A 23,800-nucleotide genomic window follows, 5' to 3' on the forward strand; every position below is an offset into this window, starting at 1 on the left:
TTCCTGAAGGTCCAGAGGCTCCCACATAATTGCTTTTGTCATGGGGAAGCCATTGGGGCTGCAAGACTGCAGTTGGGTCTTTAATTTCCAAAAATTGCTTTACTAGTGGTGGCAATTTTTAGAAATTAAATACACACCCACCCGCCTCCATCAGTTGTACACAGCACAACTTTCAGAAAAGGATTTCAACCATTTGCTTTGTCATTATCTGAACATACATCTGTTCTCTGGGCAACTTAAATCTTCCCTGTTGTCCTTTCATCAGTTTCTCTAAATTACTATTTTTTGTTTTGTTTTTAAGGTCTCCTTTTAGGTGGGCTGGCAATAGTGTACATGACCTTTGTGGCATATTACTTTTTGGGCCTGGCATTGCTATTCTCTGTGTCTATTGTTCTATGACCTGTTTTTGACCGTATTATTCTGAATGTTGCTTTTGATATGTGGCGGTCAACAGTGTTGTGTTTCTGGATAGCAGCGTGAAAAATTTGGGGTTAAAAGATTGGATCTTATTTGGAAAATATCCAGTGTCAAAAATATATATCTGAATATTTGCTGTTCTTTAAACAGTTAAAAATACTTTGAAAATACTGGCAGCAGTGTGGAAGTGATGAATAATATGGAAGCCCTTTGACTTAAGGGAGGTGTATTTATTCTGTTTCTCACCTTTACTGAACTAATGCTATTCTTTTCTCACCCATCTACATGCTTGCACTTTATGCTTTAACTCATTCCCCTGCTAACAGTCTTATGCTTTTGCCAGTGAGAAGATTCAGTGGCATTTCAAAAGCAGCACCAATGTTGGGGCATTTCTTGAACTTGCTTGTGGAGAACCTGAAAGTTGCTGGAGCAGGGATAACACTGCAGGGTTTTCTTGTTAACTAATTCCATAAAGATGTAAGATTGCCATGTTGAGTGCTTTTTTTGGATGAGGCTATTACAGCACTTCTTAAACTTTTCATGAAAACTGTATGATTTTCTTATAAATTACCACATATTGCATAAATTGTTTTAAAAAACCTTTTCTGTCCTTTCTCAAATAGATGTATACTTTAAGGGGAATATTTAGGCAATGCACCTGATTATTTTCCTGCTCAGTCTGTTTGATAAAGGATAGACAAGAGGGATACTTTTCCCCGAAATCAGAACCAGAAAAATAATTTCCTGACTGAAAATGTCATATTTCTGTTTTCAGGGAATAGAACAGTTGAAAAAAGAAGAGAGAAGATGGGCTAAAAAAACAAAATGGATGAACATGAAAGCAGTATTTGGCCATCCGTTCTCTATAGTTTGGCTTAGCCCATTTGCTACTCCAGACCAAGGAAAAGCAGACCCGTATCAGTATGTGGTCTAAGAATTTGTGAACAGCATTTCCATTAAAACAAAACCACATTCACCGCACTATGGTTATTATATATGAATGTTTGAAATAAAAAAGGCAAAATCTTTTTTTTTAAAGCCTAATCAGTGGCTGATCATTGCAGAGAAAAGGTGGAGGGGGGAAGCCCTGTATTCTGAAAACTTTTGGTAATTCTCCATTTCTGGTGGCTTAAGCTTTATTATTATTTTTAACTTGTTAACTTTACTCGTCTATTTTGTTTTCTCTTTCTACTTTCTGTGACATCACTAATGTAAAGATGAATCACATGAATCTCAGTGCCCAGTCCCCGTCCCACGCCAATACTGACTGTGTAATTTTCACACCGTGGGTTAACATTTGAATGACAGCCAGTGCCAAGAGTGCCATCTTCTTCCTACATAAATGGCATAGACTTCAGGACAGCAGGTGATGCATTTTGTTTGCAGTAGGTCTGTTTTTCTGTGATGTAGTATTCCACTTTGCCTTTTATTTCTCATATACTAAGAAGAGAAAATGGAAGATTAAAATCGGACCTTGCAAATTGCTTAGTATTTTATGTTTGAAATATATTGCCAATGTTACTGTGCATTACATTATTTGGACAGCTATGGAAAGGACTGTGGGCTTGTATGTATTCTCTTTTCCCAATGAGAGTAAACACATTCAAATAAAAGGAACTTGTCAGCAACAATTAATATCTGTCCCATTGATTTCAATTAGTCTAGCTAGGAGTAAAATTGGGTTTTGTTCTCTAGCTTACTTATACTTGTTCCCCCAATACCTTCTCTGGTTAGCAGGAAATGCTGTCTTCCTCAGTTAAATGATGGATGGTTTTTTGTGAGTGTATGTGGTTTGTAATGCCTTATAACTGAAAGTGGAAAAAATGTTAATATAGATGTGTAGAATAGCAAGATAATGCCTATCAGTTTTCTAATAAAATTGAAGGATAATTTAGTGAACAGTGTTCATGCCTAAAAGAGGCTTGCAAGTCCAGATAAAACCTAAGCACAGAATGTTTGTGTAGATATGTCAGCATTGTCTTCTTTTTTTAAAAAAGACATTACCACCTTTTTATATCTCTAAACGTTTATTCTCCTTTTTATATTTATACATATATATTTTACATTGGGGAAATGTCATGTGTTAAAGAATCATGCATGCCTTCTGTATTGGCTATTTGGATGGCAAACTGTGTATGTAGTTAGCACTGAGGAGATGTGTAGAAGACATTCTGTTTCAAATAAAAGCGGGTAAAATAGATTACACCCAAACTAAGTCTGTAACACTTTTCGTATTTCAGCAGGGATTTTATTATATATTTTGGATCTAAAAACTACTGAGGGGAGCTATGTGAATAGTAGAAGAAAAGGGAGGGGTTAACCCCCAATTTGGTGGAACTGCTAAATAAGCAAAGCTTCTGAATTTATCCTTTAAACTGAATAAAAGCCATGGAGTGGGATGAAAGTCAGTGGAAGAGGTTGATCGATCTGTCTCGTTTTGAAAATAATGTGAATGCTGCATCTTTTCAATTCTGTCAATGCTTCCATATGGGAAACAAATGCAATAAACCTTTTCTGAACACTGTTTCTGTGCATTTTTTGAGGGGGATAGGACCCTTTAAAATCCATTGGGAGTCAAGATGATAGAAGAAAGATGACTGTTGAATTATAAGTGGTTGTAAATGATGAAAAATCTTACAAATTAATAATTCACTGTCTGAAATCTAGTAGTAAATTGCAATTAAAGTAGGTCATTTGAGTCTGTGGGGAATTAGGTACAGTGGAGTCTCGACTTACGTTCGGCTCCACTTATGAACTTTTCGACCTACGGACTTCTCCGGCCGCAAAGTTTCACTTTGACTTGTGGCCAGAGAATCGACCTACGGACCGGAAGGGTGAGGCGGGGAAAGCGCCAGATTCAAATTTGGCGCTTTCCCCACCTTCCCTCTTCTAGTCCGTAGGCTGCAGGTCTAAGCCCCAAAAGCCCAAAGCTGACAGCGGGCACAGGGCGGCTTTCGGCTTCCAAAGCTGACAGCGGGGGGAAGGCAGGGAAAGCCGAAAGCCGCTCTGCGCTTGCTGTCAGCTTTGGGCATTCAGGGCTTAGAAAGCTGACAGCGGGTGCAGGGCGGCTTTCAGCTTCCAAAGCTGCGAGCAGGGGGAGGTGGGAAAAGCTGAAAGCCGCTCTATGCCCACTGTCAGCTTTGGGCTTTCAGGGCTTAGAAAGCTGACAGCGGGTGCAGGGTGGCTTTCAGCTTCCAAAGCTGCGAGCGAGGGTAGGCGGGAAAAGCAGAAAGCCGCTCTGTGCCCACTGTCAGCTTTGGGCTTTCAGGGCTTAGAAAGCTGACAGCGGGCACAGAATGGCTTTCAGCTTCCAAAGCTGCAAGCGAGGGGAGGCAGGAAAAGCCGAAAGCCGCTCTGCACCCACTGTCAGCTTTGGGCTTTCAGGGCTTAGAAAGCTAGACCCACTGGCCTCTTGTCTCCTGTCCCCGGTGCCCAGAGGATGCCAGTGGGTGCACCTTTCTAAGCTCTGAAAGCCGATCCGCCCGAAAGCTGCTCTGCGCCTGCTGCCGGCTTTCGGGGCTTAGAAAGGTGCACCCACTGGCCTCTTGACTCCTGTCCCTGGTGCCCTCTGCCTCCCGTCCCCGCGGGGATGGGAGGCAGAGGACAGTGGGGACAGAAGGAAGAGGGCAGCGGGTGCAGCTTTGGAAGCCCCGGATTTTTTTCTCTGGCTGGAACAATTTAAATTACAGTGGTGCCTCGCATAACGAGCGCACCGTTTAACAATGAATCCGCATACCGATGTTTCCTCGCATTGCGAGGGGGAACAGCTGTTCTGCAGTTCCAAAATGGCCGCCGGAGCACCCAAAATGGCCACCGGAACCACCCAAAATGGCCACCGGAACACCCAAAATGGCTGCCGGAACACCCAAAATGGCTGCCGGAACATGGGGGGACATCGCAGAATGGTGAGTTTTGGGCCCATTTGGAACGCATTAAATGATGTTTAATGCGTTCCAATGGGTTTTTTTGACCCATTTAGCGATGTTTCACCATAGCGAAGGTTAATCCGGAGTGGATTAACCTCGCTATGCAGGGCACCACTGTATTTTCAATGCATTCCTATGGGAAATGGACCCTCAACCTACGGAACTTTTGACCTACGGCAACAGTTCCAAAATGGATTAATTCCATACGTTGAGGATCCACTGTAATTCCTCTGTGTGTTCCATGGATTCTGTAGGCCTACTCTACTTGTGACTTCCTACTGGATTTCAGCTACTGTCTGTATGATCCACTGTATTCAATTGCATAGACATTTCTGTCATAAAATCTATTTTCCTTCTTTACAATTTTTTATTAAAGCACCCAGGCTGTAACAATAGTATTCATAGTGAACAAGCCTTCTCCTCCTCCTCCTGTGTGCTTAAATAAGATAGATTTCCTTGGAAGAAAGAGCCTTTAACAACCACATGCTTTCTTTTAACCATGGGATGGTGGAAAGGGGTTTGGTTCATTTTTTTGAGTCTGATTTTCTATCTGGAAGTAAGGTGGCACTGAACCAAAGCAGTTTTGCAGAAATCCCCATGCCTCTTAGTTATCTGTAGTTTGTTTTTTCATTGCACAACATTCTTCAGGTTGGGAGGAATAAATAATGGCTAAAAACTGTTTTTTTGAAACCTCAGGTCTGCTCTGAATGAAAGAATTTACCAGGCACTCCACCTTTTTTACAACAGACACATCTTTAGTATGATAACATTGGGTGTTTTTTAAAACAAAAGCTTCTTTGTGGCCTCTGTGAATGCACACTAATGGGTTTAGTCTGCGCATGCGCAGAGGCCTTGGAATATTCTGGGGGTAAAAAATTGCTAGGACTGCCCCCCTACAACCCATGCCTGCCGTGCCTTTACCTCAGTTCCATTTTTTCCGCTGCTTAGGAGGTCTCTCCTTCTGAAGCTCTCTCTTGCAGAACCTGGAATTTACAGAAGATAGAAAATTGATTGCTTTGATTCTTCAATCGTTCGTATATTTTCCCCCATTTGAATTTAACAAAAAAACAAACAATTATTTAGTTATTACTGCCCCCCTTCCCAGTTTTCCCTCCCACCTTTTATGGCCCCGAAAATTTCCTTCAAGAGTTGCATTTCCTGTTTCAAAAAGATCCCTACTTAGGACGGTCACAGACTTTGTTTGTTTTGCCTTGGAGAAGCCCACCAGCCTTCATCGTGTGCTCATTGTAAGAACTTTACTAGGCAGGCTTTAAAGTTAAGAGAGCAGCGACTGCATGCCTTTTGTGGGAAAAATCCCTTCAACCTCCCACCATGGACACTCCTTCAGTTCTGTTAATGTCTACTGCTTCCCCCATGGCATCCCCAGTCCAGTTGTGCAAACCAAAGACTTCCAAGACCAAATCCAGCGCCCACTCTGGATCATCAGCTAAAGTAAAATCTAAGACTTCATCTGCAAAATCCAAGAAATCTAAATCCTCACCTCTTCACCAATTAACACCTCAACACTCTTCCCTCCATTCTGTTACTGATCCGGTACCCGATAAAGACTTCACCCCTCTAATTCATAGGGAGCCACCATCTCCACTGCTTGCGGTACTGACTTTCTTGGTGGATACCTCGGCTGAGGTGCCGTCTGAACATTCTTCAGTACCAGCAAGCCCTAGATTGCCACCTGATCTGCACTCCACTATGGGCTCGGGGTCTCCATGCTCACCAGACCCTGTTACAGTAGAGAAAAAGAAGGATAAATCGCACCATATCGCGAGACCAGATACCGGAGATTACCAGCCTCCGAAGCATTCGAGACTGAAGGTCTCTGAGGGCGCTAAGGCTCGAAAGCATCAGCCCAAATATCAAAGGAAGCATAAGCCATGTTATGACTTGCCACCCATACCGTACCGATACAATCATCATCGGCAGTGGCGGCATGAAATGGAACACTTGTACGACCTCGAATGTTCTACGGGTTCGACGACTCTTCAGATTCTTCTTCATCTTCAACCACGTCTTCTTACAATACCAACTCTTCAGATGAAGGCACATCATTCACTCCAGTCAGGACTTCCGGTACTGTAAGGCACAAGTGGTACCATGATGAGCAAGACCCTCCGGTACTGAAGAAATGTAAAAGGGAAGCTCAGTCTGTACCGATACCTTCCAGTAAACTAACAGAGGTAGCCACATTTAGAGACACCAATACTTTACAATGACATGCATGGTTATGATCAGCTAACATCAAAGATGAGAATAGAGGACTTACCTTTTGATGGTACAGGACTTTTTGACTCCAAGACTGATGACATCTTGGAAACCTTACAAAAGATGAAAAAGACAGCCCACTCTTATAATGTGCAACCTTATTACAAACCACAAAGATATAATTAGAAACAACAATACCCATACCAGCCTTACAAACCTTACTTAGGCAAACAAAGATACTTTCCTCAGCAATCCTCTTCATATCAGCCTCACCACCAAGACCAGAGCCAGTGCCCTTGCAGTTCCTTTAGGAAAACCGAGAAGAAATCCAAGCAGAGCCTTTGACTTCATGCCTCTCTTAGTTCTTCGCCCATCCACTTCTTCTCCCATCCGTCTAGCTCCCTTTCTACACGCTTGGACCCATCTTACTACATATGCATGGGTGATCTCCATTATCACACACGGCTATGCCATGGAATTCATAAACACTCCTCCACCTCGAATTATCCACACTCCTCCATCTGCCACCCTCAAAAACAAAATAAGGATTTTATTTTAAAAATCAGCTATATCGCCCATCACTCCAAGTTCTCGCAATCCCTTGGAGCGCATTCTTCCGCTGATCCAACGTGGAGGTTGGTTCTCAGTGATCAATTTAAGCGACACATATTTCCATATTTCCATCAAATGTGACCACTGCAAGTACCTCCATTTTTCTCTTGGAAGCGTTTATTCGAATTCAATGCCTTGCCATTTGGACTCTCAACAGCTCCTCGACTGTTCACAAAATGTATGGCACCTGTGGCAGCTTTCCTTCAAACACGTGGGATATTTGTGTACGTGTACATCGACGATTGGCTCCTAGTAGCACACTCAAAAGAGCAAACACTGAGAGACACCAACACCACCCTGTCTCTGTTAGCAGCTCTGGGTCTTCAGGTCAACCACAAGAAATCCATACTGGTTCCTTCACAATCAGTAAGTTACTAGACTCTCAGAGGGCAAGAGCATTCCTTCCCCAAGAACGGGAGGTCAAAATACAATCCTTACTGCTACATTTTCAACCTCTACGACATGTGATGGCTCATTGCGCACAACGGCTTCTGGGACTTATGGCCTCCACCATGTCCGTAATTCAGCATGCAAGGCTCAAAATGAGGTCCCTGCAGGCCCGGTATCTATCGCTCTTCGATCCTCTATTGGACTTACCAAACAAGCGCCTCAAATCACTCATGAGCTCGCGCAACAACTTCTCTGGTGGATCAAGCCAGCCAACTTGTTCATGGGTCGTCCTTTTGCTCCACTCCTACTTACATCAAGAGTGACTACCGATGCCAGCCTGGTAGGCTGGGGAGCCCATTGCAAGCATCTCCACGTACATGCAACCTGGTCACCGAGGGAGAGGCGGCTCCACATCAACAACCTGGAACTACTCACCATTTTCAAAGCCTTTCAGGCATTCCTTCTACTCATTGCGGGCACTGTGGTCCAAGTAACAACGGACAATACAACAGCCATGTATTCTATCAACAAACAGGGCAGCACCCACTATCTTCCACTCCTGTACCTGACGGTTCAGTTCTGGGAGTGGTGCCTGGAACATATCTTCCCTTTGGCTGTTCACATCTCTACTCAGGACAATGTCTGGGCGGACCACCTTAGCAGAAGGACATTTCAAATGCACGAGTGGTCCCTCGACCAGGAAGTTTTTCTTAAAATCTGCAGGAAATGGGGTTACCCGACAGTAGATGCATTCTCAATGCAGAGCAACACCAAATGTGTCAACTACTTCTCCAGGGCTGGGATGGGAGCAGGTTCAATGGGAGACACCCTCATGGTTCCATTGACCACACATCTGATTTATATGTTTCCTCCCATACCACTCATACTTAAAACTATTGTGAAGCTGAGGCAGGACAATGCAGATGCGATCCTCATTGCTCCTTATTGGCCAAGGCAGCCGTTATTCACGATGCTAATGGCCATGGCTTCAGAGTCAATGAGGCTGCTGAGTCTTCCTCACCTTCTCACTCAGCACGATGGAATGACTTACCACCCGGACCTACACTCCCTACATCTAATCGCCTGGAGAATAGTACCTCAGTAAACACTATTCTGTCCCACTCTTGGAAACCCTCTACTAAGAACCTTTACAGGTGCAAATGGCTGGCATTTAAAAAGTTTTCAACTTCTCACAGTCTCCCAATATCGCCAACTTCAATGGATGCTGGCTCTTCCTCTCGTATGTTTGATAATCACCTTGCACTATCCACACTCAAAGTATATCTGTCGGCAATCGTGGCACACCAACCTCATGACTCTGAGGCTGCTTTGCTGTTCTGTCACCCCAAAGTAAAAAAAGATTCCTTTACGGTGTGGCACATCTGAATCCCCCACAAGTGTCTCCTACTCCTCAGTGGTCGCTTCATATGTTTTTAAACCGTTTGACGTGTCCTCCATTCAAGCCTTTAGCTACTTCGGAGCGACTTCTCACATTTAAAGTTTTATTTCTAGTGGCGATTACCTCTGCCAGAAGGGCTTCCAAATTGGCGGCACTTCAAGTAGACCCGCCTTTCCTACAATTTCATTTGGACAAGGTCACCCTTTATCTGGATGTTTGGTTCCTCCCCAAAGTTTGTTCTGCCTTTCAGGTTAAACAAGCGCTCATTTTGCCTACTTCTTTTTCCTAATCTATCTACTGCTGTTGAAAAATCATTGCACCTGTTAGACGTGCATTGAGCATTATCCTTCTACGTTCAAAGGACTGCCTCGTTCCGGAAGTCTAAACGTTTGTTCATTTCTCCTTATTCGCATTATAGGGGACTGCAAGTCTCCTCTAAGACCATTTCCAGGTGGCTCATTCAAACCATCCGCTTATCCTATGAATTAGCCCTAAAGCCCTTGCCAAGGGCACACTCCATGAGAGCAGTGGCTACTTCTGTAGCCTTCCTCAGAAGCATTCCAGTTCAAGACATTTTCAGGGCTGCCACCTGGTCCACCTGGTCCACTTTTGCATCCCATTACTGCCTGAACATGTGTGCCAAGGAAGATGCACATTTTGGATGTGCGGTCCTGTCTTCTTTGCTGCCGTGACGTCCCTCCAGCTTGTTAAGGTAAGCTTGTTAGTCACCCATTAGTGTGCATTCACAGAGGCCACAAAGAAGAGAGGTTACTTACCTGTAACTCTGGCTCTTCGAGTGGTCCTCTGTGAATTTACACTTCCCTCCCATCCTCCCCTCTTCCATCACGTCTATCTCTCTTTGGGCAGCAGCGGAACTGGGGAACTGAGGTAAAGGCATGATGGGTGGACCATGTGGGTTGTAGGTGGCGGTCCTAGCGATTTTTTAGCTCCAGAATATTCTGAGGCCTTTGCGCATGCGCAGACTAAACCCATTAGTGTGAATTCACAGAGGACCTCTCGAAGAACCAGAGTTACAGGTAAGTAATCTCTCTATTGCTCATGTTCCATTATTTCCAGTTCTTTTTCATGGCCTCTGTGAATCACATCCTGGTAATTTGCGCCTATGTGGAGCCTGATCGGAAGATTCTAGAGCTTCTGCGGTAGGAATGAATACATTAGAATATGCCCCTCCCCACCCATATAAGTACTGTACCTTGGTGCCAAGCATCCCCTTTCAGTTTCTTTCAACGTCCGCACTGTGAGCATCATATTTCTGCTTCTGTGAATAAAAGAGAAAGAGCTTATTCTTGATTCCTTCCTGTTATCAATCTTTTTCTTTTAAACTGTTAGATCAAACTCTTTATCATCAGAGATTTTCCTTTCCCCTTGCTCAGCCTCTGGCTGCAGCGCCCCTCCTCCAATCATTGGTTTTTCCCCCCAATTATTTTCTCCTATTCATGGCCCCTTTGGGCCTGTTTAAGCACTGCATTGTCTGTGGTAATAAGATCCCACTTTTCGACAGACATGCTAAGTGCCTTTTCTGTTTGGGAGAACAGCATCAAACTTCCTCCTGTACGCATTGCAAAAATTTTAAGCCGGAGTTCTATCTTGCCTCTCGAGGCTAAAACTCCAACTTTGGAAACAATACTTACAACCAGTTCAAATGGCCCAACCTCCCTGTAGGGCCACTTCCCAAACCAAAGCAATGGAAAAAGCCGTTACTGAATCATTGAAACCACGTCCATTGGCTACACCAGCTCATTTTTATTCTCCATCTGCATCTTCTAAGACCTCAAAGACACACAAATTGAACCCCTTCATACTGAAGTCATTGACTTCGAAAACAACTTTTTAATGTCAGGGACATACTGAAGCTGCTCCAGCTCTGGAACCAGTTCCTCCTAAACAAGCTAAACAGTCCAAGCCTACAGACATCCCACAACAGCCACAACTCTCTGAATCAATTTCGGTTGGATCTCCCTCAGATGATGACAGACTTCCGTCTCATCAACTCTGTTCTCAGTCTCCAGAATGGAATGATAAAGTTGACCAACTAACGTCCTCTCCTCCCAGTCCACAACCTTCCATTCCTTCCAGCAATCCTTCGGTCATTCCATCGCCTGAGGATACCCATCCCAAACGGCTCGACACCGTTCCATATTCAATGCCCTCAGATCGACCACTGATCCCTAACCAGGATCATTGACATCAACAATCTCGATAGCTCGCTTCGTGTGTGGTTCAAACCCACGCTCAGCACATGCATCAGGTTGCCATTTGCCCCGACCAGTGCTCTGCTTGTCAAACTGCACAAACTAGTCGACCATGTGTTTTACCTGGTTCAATAATACCATCTAATAGTCAACCTGCCTCTCAACAACCATTAGTGTCGAAGCGGCCACATCACTGAGGGGTGACTATACCTCAACCTGCTCCCCACTTGGTATCGAAAAAACCTCGGACAATCGAGCGGACTACAATAGATGACGGAAATCACTCTTCACACTTGGCATCGCCAGGATAAATTTATTCTATTGATGTGCCATCACATTAGCGACCTCCATTTCAATATCACAGAAACACAGGCTCTGATAACGACGATCCTCGATATTCATCCTGGTTGGTGGACACTCGCTCCATTCCGTTACATCAACACAGTTCCTGTCCTCCGGTAAATCCAAGTCATTGACCCCGGCATCGTCACGACATCGAGCTCAACACCGAGGTCCATCCCTACCAATCGAGGTTCATCAACGATCCTCGACATTGACAGATGTCCATGGACATGCCGCCTCCATCTTTTCCGACTCATAACCAGCAATACTATGAGACTCAGCTTCTCAACACCAAAGTTGATCGACAGTCCGTCGACTCCAGACGCGACCTTGATGGCTCCGACCATGGATCTTGACCGCAGACTCCATCGGTATTACTTATCTCTCCAGAGTCAGACATTGTCGATACCGACCCACCGTCACTGGCAGAGGATTTCCAGACCTATGCCCAACTTATGATTTGCATGGGTAAATCCCTTGATCTGCAAGTCCACCGACCATCAACAGAACCAGCCGATCATCTGATCCGATCACTAAAAATACAACCACTCCAGTGCACATATCGATGTTACCATCTTTCCTTAGTACTGTGCAGAGATCCTTGACAAAACCAGGTTCCTCCCATACTATGTCTAAGTGGATTGATAACCTCTATAGAATCCATGACCCAGGAGCCATTTTCCTCCAAAAACAACCAGCTCCAAATTCTATATTTGTTGAAGCCTTTCAATTGAGATCTCAACACCGGCAGTCTCTCATGCCATCAAATAAAGACAGCCAATGAATGCTGTATACTCCACGGGTAGATGGCTTTACTCTTCCACACCCTTCACCATGCGAGTCGCTAATTATCAAGGAGCCATGGGAGCTTACCAACGCTTCCTCTGGGACAACATGTCCACCTTTATTGAATCCCTGCCAGAGGATAAAAAGATACTAGCACAGACCTTCCAACAAGAAGGTCTCTCCTCCCCTCTGTAACACCATTGTTTGCTTCCTATTAAGCAGCAGTTGACACAACTGAAAGGGGATGCTTGGCGCCAAGGTACTTATACGGGTGGGGAGGGGCATATTCTAATGTGTTCATTGCTACCGCAGAAGCTCTAGAATCTTTCAATGAGGCTCCACACAGGAGCGAATCACCCAGGGTGTGAATTACAGAGGTCCACTCGAAGAACTACAATTACAGGTGGGTAACCTGTCGTTTCTCCCAATATCTGAATTTCCAAGTAATGGTACTTTGCAACACTTGTAAATACATTTGTACAGAGCTGGAAAATAACTGAAAACTAGTGCTTATTATACATTGTAAAACTGTATATCCCAGTGAGAATTTTAAAATGAGTTTAGATTGCCTTACATTGAGTTATTAAACATGCCCCTTATGATGCTTTACAGCAGGCAGTCCCAGATTGATTGGTATTTGATGGCCAGTCTTCAAATATTTATAGGCACCCTAAAGTTACCTGTAGAACTCTTTTCTCCTTGGAAGCATATCTGCTGCCTACACTGATGTATTTTGTGGAATCCACTGAAGTGGTCTGTTTCCCCAAGCTATTCAATATCTAATGAGGTGTTCTAGGGTGGTTATGTCATTTGTAGGAAGACTTTTGTGCTGTTTTAAATTGCTCTGTGATATTTTGTGTAAACCACCCTAGAAATAATAGGTATTGAAAGGAAGTTAATCTATTAAAGATATTAGAGATTTGAATAAGATAACAGAATCAAAATGCTAAAGTTATTAAGGAGCCTTTTGTCGCTCAGTTGAGAATATGATGATGCTCCTGGCACAACAGAAGTTTATTTCGAAATATATATTATCCAGCTTTATACTTTTTCCTAATTTAATAATAATTTTAATGGTGTGCTGTAAAGTCAGTTTTGACTTATGGTGACTTCTTGCAGGACTCTCTAAGTAGAGAGTACTCAGAAGTGGTTCACCATTCCCATTTTCTGAGTCTACTCTGGAACTGTGCAGCTTGCCCAAAGCCACACAGGTTGGCTCTTCTGGGATGTCCACTGGGGAATTGAACTCCCAACCTCTGCTCTACAGCCAAATGCCTAACCCACTGAGCTAGCCAGCCAGCCTTTTCCTAATTTGGGGGTGAAGGGATTTTCTTATGGCCTTAGTAGTCAAGTCAACATTTGTAGCTGTTCAGATTCTTCCCTTCTGATCTTACCTGTGTTTTTCTGCATGAGATGAAGGGCAATTTTACCCCTTCCTTTCCCCTACCATCAGAAACTTGTGGGGTTTGGATTTGGAGAAATCTCTACTTTGGGCTACGAATTTGGATCTAGGTGTGGGGTGGTTTCAGGGTCATGTTTCAGGGCTGGACTGCTGGAGTGGTCCAAGGACTGCGGCAACCCAACACACGAAATGCAGATTCCAATAGCCCCAGTTACAGGCATGGTTCACAGCCATCCCTAATTCCAAGCTAGATAGCAATGATGGGAATTTTGTTCTTATACTTGGAAATACTAACTTTTTTGGACTACAACTCCCAGAATTCCCCAACCGCCTGACCATTTGCCTTGCTAATTGCAAGTTCCTAGGAAATGTAAGCCCTTCCACCACAAGGTTGACATTTCCCAACTGTGGCAGAATTAGGGGAATTGCAGATTTTTTTTTAATGTATTCCAGTGTTTATTCTGCTTAGATCTCTGAGTTGTCACTTTATTGGGTGGAACTGAACCCAACACATTTACTAGAAACTGTGCAGTGACATCTTAAAGACTTAATGGATTATAGTAGGACCCCCCCCCCATCTGTGAGATCATTTAGCCACTGTGCTGATTCACTCATCCACTGCCTGAAAATAGTAAATAAATAAAAACGAGAAATATGTATTTATATGTATTTACCAGAACTGGCCACTAGAAGGAGACAGATACAATGCAATGTATAGCATTCAATACTTCTGCATTTTTCAGCATCCACAAGGGGGAGGGGCGTGGAACCAATCCCCTGTGGATACCACAGTCCTACTATAGTTGTACCATAGGTTGTTTATTTTTGCTTTTTTGTTGGCCATAGCCCACAATGAGTTCAGTTCATTGAAGCTTACACAGTAATACTTTTGTCAGATTTTCAGGCACTCCAAACATTTTTGCATTTGTTTCATCTAATGAATATATCTGCCTTTCTGGAACGTGCACTATGGTTGTATGTTTGAGGTAGATTTGCATAAACAGGTTTATTTAGATTTGTGCCAAATTATGTAACTTTAGACCAAATGTTTCCTCACATTATAGCAAGATACAAATAAAGTTATCAGATGCTCCTGTGATGGGTCGCTTTTTGATTCACAACTCCTACCCCACCATGGCACTACAGATGGAGCATCTAGGGCCTGCTGCATCTTGATGGCCCTAGAAGTTACATTTTTGGCAGTATCATGCTGGGGAGAGGCTAGGGACGAAGTAAAACATATTACTCAGTGCCACCATGTGTATTAATATTTTTCCTAATGAACATGCCTGGCAGGGATTGAACATCTTATGCAGTCCTAGTTCCCATACACAAAAATGAACTCTTGCTGTGTTTCCAGTCCTACTGGATGTACCAGCTGTGTTGAGCAAACACAAGCTAATTAATTGCAGCTACATGAGGACCTAATAATGTGTAGCACTCTAGCAAAACCTCCATGTGGTTCTTGGGATTTATTTAACTAGTGAGGGAGCATATGATTATGTAAGATGATAATCCTTTGCAAATTCTTCTGGTGAATATAGAGATGTCACTGGTGACACTGTTATTGAAGCGAGCACGTTTGTTGTACTGTCCCAAACTATGGTTGCATAGGTACCTGTGTGCAGAACAGACTCTTCTCCTGCCCTTCAAGAGGTCCTGAATTTCCAGAGAATAGTCCTCCTCACATTTACATTTAAGGGCCTTCTCAGGCAGTTTAGTGGATGTGGATAAAGGGGACAAAGCCTGCTGTTCTCTAAGTCTGAAAAAAAATTCAGTAAGATCAGTCTTGGAAATATATTTTGTTTTTAGCAAGATGTATGGTTGGTAGACCTTAGACCACCATGCAGTAGTTAAATGATAACTGCTACATGGTTAAATATATAAATTATTTGACCAATATATATACCAATCATTACGGGCTTTCTTAATATATATATTTGTTTCATCTAAGGAATATATCTGTCTTTCAGGAACATGCACTACGGTTGTATGTTTGAGGTAGCACTTTCACTTTTTAGGTTATTCCCCTCTTGGGTGAGAAAATGAGGAGACGATAGATAGATAGATAGATAGATAGATAGATAGATAGATAGATAGATAGATAGATAGATAGATAGATAGATAGATAGATAGATAGATAGATAGATAGATAGATAGATAGATAGATAGAAAAAATCAATAAGGGCCTTCTTTTTATATATATCCTCATTTTCTCACCCAAGAGAAACATGTGCAAGTCTAGTCTAGTCTAAAAATTGAAAGTGCTGTTTTTCTTTTGAGAGGGGGTGTTAGTTGAATAAGTAACATGGCACGGCTTTAGCAGCTTAAAACCCATACAATTCATTAACTGGGATTTCTTTAACTTTCCTAATACAAATTCTTCTGTGAGAAAGTCCAGAAGTAGACTGCTGAAAAGGGATAATAGTTGGCCGATCATGCAAAGGAGAGCAGATTCTGTTTTCACCTGTGTAGTGATCAGTAAGTAGCAGACCATGGATTTGTCAGTTCCTTGGCTGTAGCTAGAGCTTGGAAGAATTACTTGAGGGACTCTAGCAAGCTGCGGTAATGAGGAGATTCTGAGAGTTACAGGGGGCAGAATTAACTTCTCTATGCTGTGAGTGTGGCTAAGAATTTTTGACTGGGTCATCTTCCAGTTCCCCGTACATATGAAAAATAATATTTATTTCACTGCTATTTTCTTGATCAAGTCATTATGCCCTGTATTTTATTTATGGCCAAATGTTGTTCTGGATACTTAAGTGTTTCCTTCAGAAGGTTTTATACTCCTGATCAAAAAAGACCTTACACTTTTTATGCTGTTACAATCACCCGGTGTCCCAAGTGCCATAATGTTCTCCTGTAACAAATGCAAATGGTTTTGTCTTCTGCAGGGCATAGAACGGCTTAAAAAAGAGGAACCTACTTGGGAAAAAGTCTGCGGCTGGGAAGGGATGAAACTGGCTTTCGGGGGCGATCTTTCACTCCGGTGGTTCAATCCTTTTTCAGACCTGAGTTGCAAGAAGGCTCCACCAGCCGGTACAGCAACAGTGGCTCCATCTGAGATGGCGTCCCAGGAAGCGTTTGAACAGCGTTCTGATCGAGAGGTGTTCATGGAAGTGTTCTGTGAATAATGTAGTATGTTTTGACCAATGTCAGTGTGCTTTTGAAAAGGCTGTGTTGGAGACTTAACTTTCATGGACCATGATGCCTGAAAGCATTGAGGCCTTATCATTTCTCTAAGTCAAGGGACCTCACTAAACAAAAGTGATGCAACTTATTCCTGTTACTGTGCTTTACTGATGACAACGAGGTAACCTAGTTTCTAGAATGGTTCTACGGAAACATTAATCATTTGTCTAAAGTTGAACGGTTCCTAAAAATATGTAATTGGCATACTGTTTCAGAAGCAAAACTACTACCAAACATATCTTAACTCTTACTGGTCTGTTAAGTGTGGCACTGTGTCTTCACAAGGTGCAGAATCTGGTCAAGGACAAAAATCCAAATTCTGTCATGCAGTTCTTCTAATTCTCTTCTATGTGAGTGGCCCTCAGGGATTATGAATGTGCTAGGAACGATGTGCTAGGTTCAAACAGAACACATGACAGATCTGTTGTAACCAAAACAGCAAGAAAGCTTAGCTACAATAGCCTCCCCTTGGAAGAATGAGCAGTGATTATTAGAAAGAAGCTTCTGAATAGGATATTTTATAGTTCTGGCAACAGTGGGTAAAATCAACATTTTAGCTATTGATCTTTTAATCAGTTGGAATTTGTTATTAGACTATTTGCCTATGAATCTCTGATTGATGTTAATTTATCTCAGTGAGTTGCATGAATAGGTCCTCATTTGATGAGCAATTAATGCAATTCTTCTCTGAAACAATGTGGTTGTCACCAGAAATACAGGGCCACAGGACATGTTATTGAAGAGTGTTTGGGGTGGCTATGGGTTATATAGTGATATGTAAAAGAAATGGGTATTGCCATGGATTAACTAGTCATTTGAAGGGCAAGGTAGGAGAATACAGTATACTCCTCTGTATTTCAGAAAGGTGGCTAATTCACACAGGGTGTGTCTTTAATAAAGCTATCATGGGCAAAGAACCATATGTTGTGGGAACAACACATGCTATGGCATTGTTGAAACTGGACAGGCACAAATTAATCTGAATGAGAAATCACTGGGAGCAACATGTAACAGCAAGACTTAGAGGTGTATTAAGTTTATATTTAAATTGCAGACATATTTTGAATGCAAATGACTTAGAATTACTGAGTAATTTCTTCAGTATTTTTCTTCTAAACTTTGATGGTTTGTTTTAAAGATTTGACCGAGGGTATGTATTCCTGCTTCCTACTGCTGATCAAATAGCATCAGTAAACTCACTGGGCACCTTAACTCCCACTTCTTCTAAAATAAGGCAATGGGGAGAAAAGTCTGTGGTAGATGAGAGAGAACTCAGTTGGGTCAGGATCCAAAGACTCGTGTAATTTTCTTCAGGTGCAGGGAGGCTATGGACCTGTGTGGCTTAAATATCAGTTCCCATTCCCTCTATGGAATGGCAAACTACGTCTCAAACAGAAGGGATTTCCAACAGCAGGTCATGATAAATGGCACTGCTAATTAAGGGGAGTACTTTATTTAAAAAGAGTGTAGATCCATCTGAAATAGTTCTTTGAATCCTAACATATTTTTGTCCCTTAAAGCTTTACTTCTGAAATTGAAATGCAATGAATTAAAAACATAGTAGCTAATTATCTCTTTCTTAAAGAGGGAATTTAAAAGTCTCATTGTTTGGGGCTAGGAGACCCTCTTGGCATGCTTACATAGAAGGGGACAGGGTGCTGGCCTGGAGCTAAACTAGGCTTGTCCTACAGTGACCAGGAATTATGTGTCTTCCTTTTCACTCTCTGTCAAGGAAGGAGACCACATGACTACTCCTACCCATTTATCTCTGATCATTTTAGTTTGTTTTCCTCTCCTGCCTGCAGTAAGAAGCAAGATTCTTCTTTATAAGAAGCTGCCTTATCCTGAATCAGACAATTGGCCTGCTTAGCCTGCTCGTGTCTACTCTGACTCATGGTAAAATTCCAGGCCATGGTCCTTTTCTTCAGCCATTGACAGATCTTTTCGAATGTGGCGTTACCAGGAATCAAACCTAGAATGTTCTATATGCAGGGCATGTGGTATCCTGCTTGAGCTTTCGCTCTGACTTCAACTGTAGAAGGGACGGGCAGGCACTCAAAAAAGGGAGGAGCAGATGGGAGTAGTTGCACCTACTCTGTTTCCTGTTGTTATCAGAGAATAAATAGGCAAAGAGTGAGTACAAATCAGCTCCGTGGGTTGGAGCGTCTGACTGCAAAGCCGAGACCTAGGAGTTCACATCTCCACTGGGCATCCTGCCACGTGTGGGGTCCTAAGCAACTGTATGGTCCCTGAACACTACCAGAAGAAAGGAATGGTAAACTATTTCTGAGTACTTTATATACCTTGAAGACTCTGGGAGAGTCGCTGTAAGTCAGAAGTGACTTTATGGCATTTTATTAAAATGAGAAGGGCAAATGTATGTCCCCCCAAGTTGTAAACTGCCAGCCTTATATTTAAACACCAGCTTGATTCAGAACCAAAATATACTTTTAGAAGGGATAAAAAGTTGTATTCTTGGGGGAGATGGTAGTTTTATAAATGGAAATTAATAAGATAGGGGTGATAATAGTGGCTACCAGAATATTTGAATTCTGCAAAAATAAGTGCCTCACTCAAAGGGGTGGGGAAGAAGGTCCACAGTGGAAAGAAGTGGGAAACCACGGACATTCTGCCCCAGTGCAATAACTTGTGGAGTTATCTTTAGGGAAGATGTAAAAACAGCTGAACAAATTAGATGGATTTGCTACATTTATTTTGGCAGCATCGCTGCTAACATGGAAGCATTTTCAACTGCACCTGGTTTATATTTGGCAGTTGACTATTCATATACAAGAATACTCTTGAACCTGCTATGAAACAAGCCATCCTTTGATATTTATCCACAAATAGTGTATTAATTCCTACCCCTATTTAGAAAATAAAGCATCAAAGGGATGGGGGACATACCAAGCAACCTGTTCCTCACTATGATTTTGGCTCATACTGGCTTATTGTCTGAGGGGAAAAATCACACTCGGTTCAGTAATTAATTGTTTTTACTAGGAGAATTTCTCCTGCCTTCAGTGCCACTACTACGTACTGGCCCAAGTGCCTACAGTATGAGAGTTTTAATTTCATGGTTACTGGGAGCACAGGGGAGTAAATCAAATAATTATGTGATTCTTTATTAGGAATTGCTGCTCATAGAGCTTTAAAAATGGAGTGTAGAGCTAATTACCCTTAACACTGTTCATTACTTCAAACATGTGAGAAAAGTTATTGGTTCCTTAATTTCATTATTGTATTTTGAAACTTACTACTTGTGTTGTCTATTTGCTGGATGAAAACACATTTTAGGTTTTTAAAAATGTTAAATTTTAACTGCCCAGAAAGTTTTCACACTAAAGGGGCAGTATAGAACCCCCCAAAAATAAAATAAAAAACAAATAGGGACAACAAAGCATCTTCTTCTGTTCAAAAGTACGGTAAAAGTGTTAAATAATGCTAAATATTCCAACATTTAGATATATTGCCAAAGAACTGATTGGCCCCTAAAGTGAGAAAGAACTGCCCAGCAATGAGCAGAATTTTGCTATGATGCTGCCAATGTAAAAATTGGCTGTTTTTTTCCCAGACGTTGGAAAAGTTGATTTTGTTTAAGGCTATAAGTCCCAGAATCTCCAGGATAGGGCCAGAGGCTTTACAAAGGCCATATGGATTAGAGGATTATAGGAGTTTTAGTCTGTAAGATTATGTTTTCCAAGTTATCTTGCTGTTTTGCTCATTTGTTTGAATCCCAAATAGGTAATTTGTAAATAGTAGGCCCTTCCACTTGCACAAGGTATACACACAATTGTTTGATATTTCTCCTTGCTGTCTCATCCTTGTTAGAGAGTCTCCCAGCCCTCAAGAGCAGATCCCTTCTCACAATGCAAGTCGGGATAGCACCCATTGTGTCCTTCTTGTCAGTCTTCCTATAGCATTGCATTTTGGTTGTATTTTTCTTCAGTGTTCATCTTTTCAGTGCGCAGCTGAAGAGAATCGTGGGGAAATAGACAAAAAAATCAAGCAGTAAATAGGAAGTGAGGTTCTGGTTTATTTACTGGAGCTGTTTCTCCTGTGCTCAATAAAAGTGCCTTATTCATTTCCAAACCATTTTGTAAAGCTTTATGTAGCAAACAGAGACCAAATTATTTTATAGAATAGCAAAGTTAATCTGCTGTTAACCAAAGTTTCTGACCTTTCCTTCTTTCCCCAATGAGGTTTGATGCTATTCTACTCCTATTAGAGAGTTTTTTTAGGATGGAGCCTAAAAAGATACTTCAGATTAAATAGCCGCTTTGTCTGAAATCCGGTGTTTACATTACTAGGTGTATTGCTTCCTACTGTGTGAGTAGCCTGCCTTGAAAAGCTCTATATTAAGTGTTTGTGTAAATAAGAGTTCATGCATTTATCTGAAGAGAGAAATACAGTACACTTGTGGTATTAAGTTCATAATGTGTTCATGGTACTGTGAACCAATGGGCCTGTGTTCAAACCATGGTGTGTCTTAAATAAGAAATGCTACTGTTCTAGCAATAACGTAGGCTGAAAGGTGCCTTAGTTCAAAGGTTTTAATAAATGATGTACTGAAATCTAGACTGTGGAAAAATATTCTGTTTTCACAAGGAGTTTTGGGCTGCACATTGGCCTGTTCTATGCAATTAATGAGTGTATGCATTTACAAATTTTACTCTTCCATTTTTTGCTTTTTTGTATTTCATTTTCTGACTTCCACTGAGTACTGGTGCTTATTAAAATTCAGTATTTTCATCTCATCCCTGTTGCCTTCTCGTGTTTCTTGTGGTTGCAGTTATGCTCCGATGACCTTTCTCCGGAGCTCTCTTTCTGCTCACACCGGCCTGTGTGCACAGAGGCTATAATCCATCGAGTTTAAGCTTCTGCTCTTGTAAAGTATGCTGTCCGTCTCTCACCTTCTGAAGACTATGCCAGACAGTACAGATTAGGAATGGATGAGAGCAATGCTTCGGTTCATGTTTGGCAAGAAAAGTTTACTAATGTCTTCATATTCCAGAAGAAATATTCAAAACTTCAGATTTAAAAGAAAAGAAAGAAGACCATAGGAGAAGGTGAATGTAATTTGACCATCAAGGCTTAGGACTATGAGTATTTTAACTCTTAAGGCTGGGTTTGAATCCCTGGGCGTTCTTATCGCGTTAGTGCTAAATGTAAGGCTATCAGTGGTGGTGGTGTTTCCCCCTTTTCTTCCAAGAGACCCCTGTAGCACTTAACAGGATCTATAGCACTTATAAATTCAGTAGTTTCATACATCAGATATGAATAACGTGAAACAATACAGCTAGACCCACTGGAGCAGAGATGGCATCTGATGATCCTGCATACACGGTACATAGTCCTGGATCAATAATTCCCAACCTTGGGTCCCCATATGTTCTTGGATTACTACTCTGAGTAATCCTGGCCACCACACTTAGTAGTGAAGGTTTCTGGGAAGTGCAGTCCAAGAACATCTGGGAACCCAATGTTGGCAACCACTGGCCTGAGTGAAACAGTCCAGCTAGCACATATTTGGGGGAAGGAAGTTGCCCCCCCACTTTTGCTCCTGTGGTTTCCCCCACAACACAGTTGTGACTGTGTGCAAAGGAGACACTGTAACTGGGATAGGCTCTGCTGGCATGCTTCCCTCTCTCCCATTTGCAAAAATGGTTGGTTGGTTGGTTTGTTCAAAGTGAAAAGTGCCAAGTGCTTTTCCAATCAGAAAAGAAAAGAAACAGCCTGCTGCTAAAGATTTGTTCCTTAGAAGCCAGTTCTAATGAAATCAGTAAGCTTAAAGTTAATTAAATCTGCATTGAAGTGTTTCTGTTGAATCAAAGAATTTGCCAAAGTCTGGATCTTGCTCTCCATTCCAGCTAGCTTTAGTTCAGGGAAGAGAGAGGTCCAGGTTTTTAAAAAGCAGATTTTCTAACTGCACAAATGCTGTGCCAGCGCCATCACTTCACCTCAAAAGCCAAGCACAAATCTTCAACCTCAGTGATGGCTTTAGTGTCTGTTTTAGGGTGCTGCGGAGGGACATGGTGGTGCTATGGAGGGACATGGTGGCGCTGCAGAGGGACGTGGTGGCGCTGCAGGCTAACTGCAGAAGTCTCTGTGCGGCAGGGCCAGAAGACCAGCATTCGTAAGATCGAATCCACGTGACGGAGTGAGCTCCCGTCGCTTTGTTCCAGCTCCTCACCAACCTAGCAGTTCAAAAGCATGCAAATGCGAGTAGATAAATAGGTACCACCTCAGTGGGAAGGTAAAACCGTGTTCCCTAGTCACGCTGGCCACGTGACAATGAAAACTGTCTTTGGACAAGCGCTGGCTCTATGGCTTAAAAACGGGATGAGCAGTGCCCCCTAGAATCGGACATGACTGGACTAAAAATGTCAAGGGGAACCTTTACCTTTATAGGGCCTGCAGACTTATAGTACTAATGGAGATTAAGAGGAAGTTCTGGCCAAAATAAAGAAGTTATTTTAATGTGGTTTGAGCAGCTTCATTTAATTACACAAAACAAGCACATCCTTCCCATATATAAATTATGTTACATGACACTGCCTGTAGTTTAAATTATTAATATATGTATTAATAATATATATATATATATTTAATAATATATATATAATTAATATATATATATAACCTGTCTAATTTTTTTCTGTGTTTTTCCAAGTGCACATATTTTTCCAACTGTATATTTGTGTCTAAGTGCACACTAAAAACACCCTGTGAGGGATGAAACAGCTCACTCAGCCTGTTCCCATTGGACCAGCTATTATGTAATTACTTCTTTCTGAACTGAATTTCCAGTGGCCATTCCATCTGGTTATAATGTGACTTAAGATGAAGGATGGATTTGATTTAAATCAATTTGATATAAGCCACAATTTAAATTTTAAAA

General features: G+C 42.1%; 1 protein-coding gene across 7 annotated transcripts in view; it reads left to right on the plus strand.

Annotated features, from left to right (window-relative positions):
- Positions 1 to 20,665, plus strand: part of ZDHHC3 (zDHHC palmitoyltransferase 3) — a 53,140-nt gene extending 32,475 nt beyond the window's left edge. For 3 of the 7 annotated variants that reach the window (XM_020807659.3, XM_073003524.2, XM_078377372.1), the window contains exon 7: positions 16,602 to 20,665. In XM_020807659.3, coding sequence (XP_020663318.1) covers positions 16,602 to 16,841 — 240 coding nt within the window. In that variant the 3' untranslated portion in view covers positions 16,842 to 20,665. Of the gene's footprint in view, positions 1 to 1,192; positions 2,942 to 16,601 lie in introns of those variants that run through there. The other 4 variants (XM_020807660.3, XM_078377373.1, XM_078377374.1 and 1 more) reach the window with 2 other exon arrangements.
- Positions 20,666 to 23,800: the final 3,135 nt, after the last annotated feature.

The sequence above is a fragment of the Pogona vitticeps genome, chromosome 6 (genome assembly GCF_051106095.1).
Source record: "Pogona vitticeps strain Pit_001003342236 chromosome 6, PviZW2.1, whole genome shotgun sequence".
NCBI classification, from domain to species: Eukaryota; Metazoa; Chordata; class Lepidosauria; order Squamata; family Agamidae; genus Pogona; species Pogona vitticeps.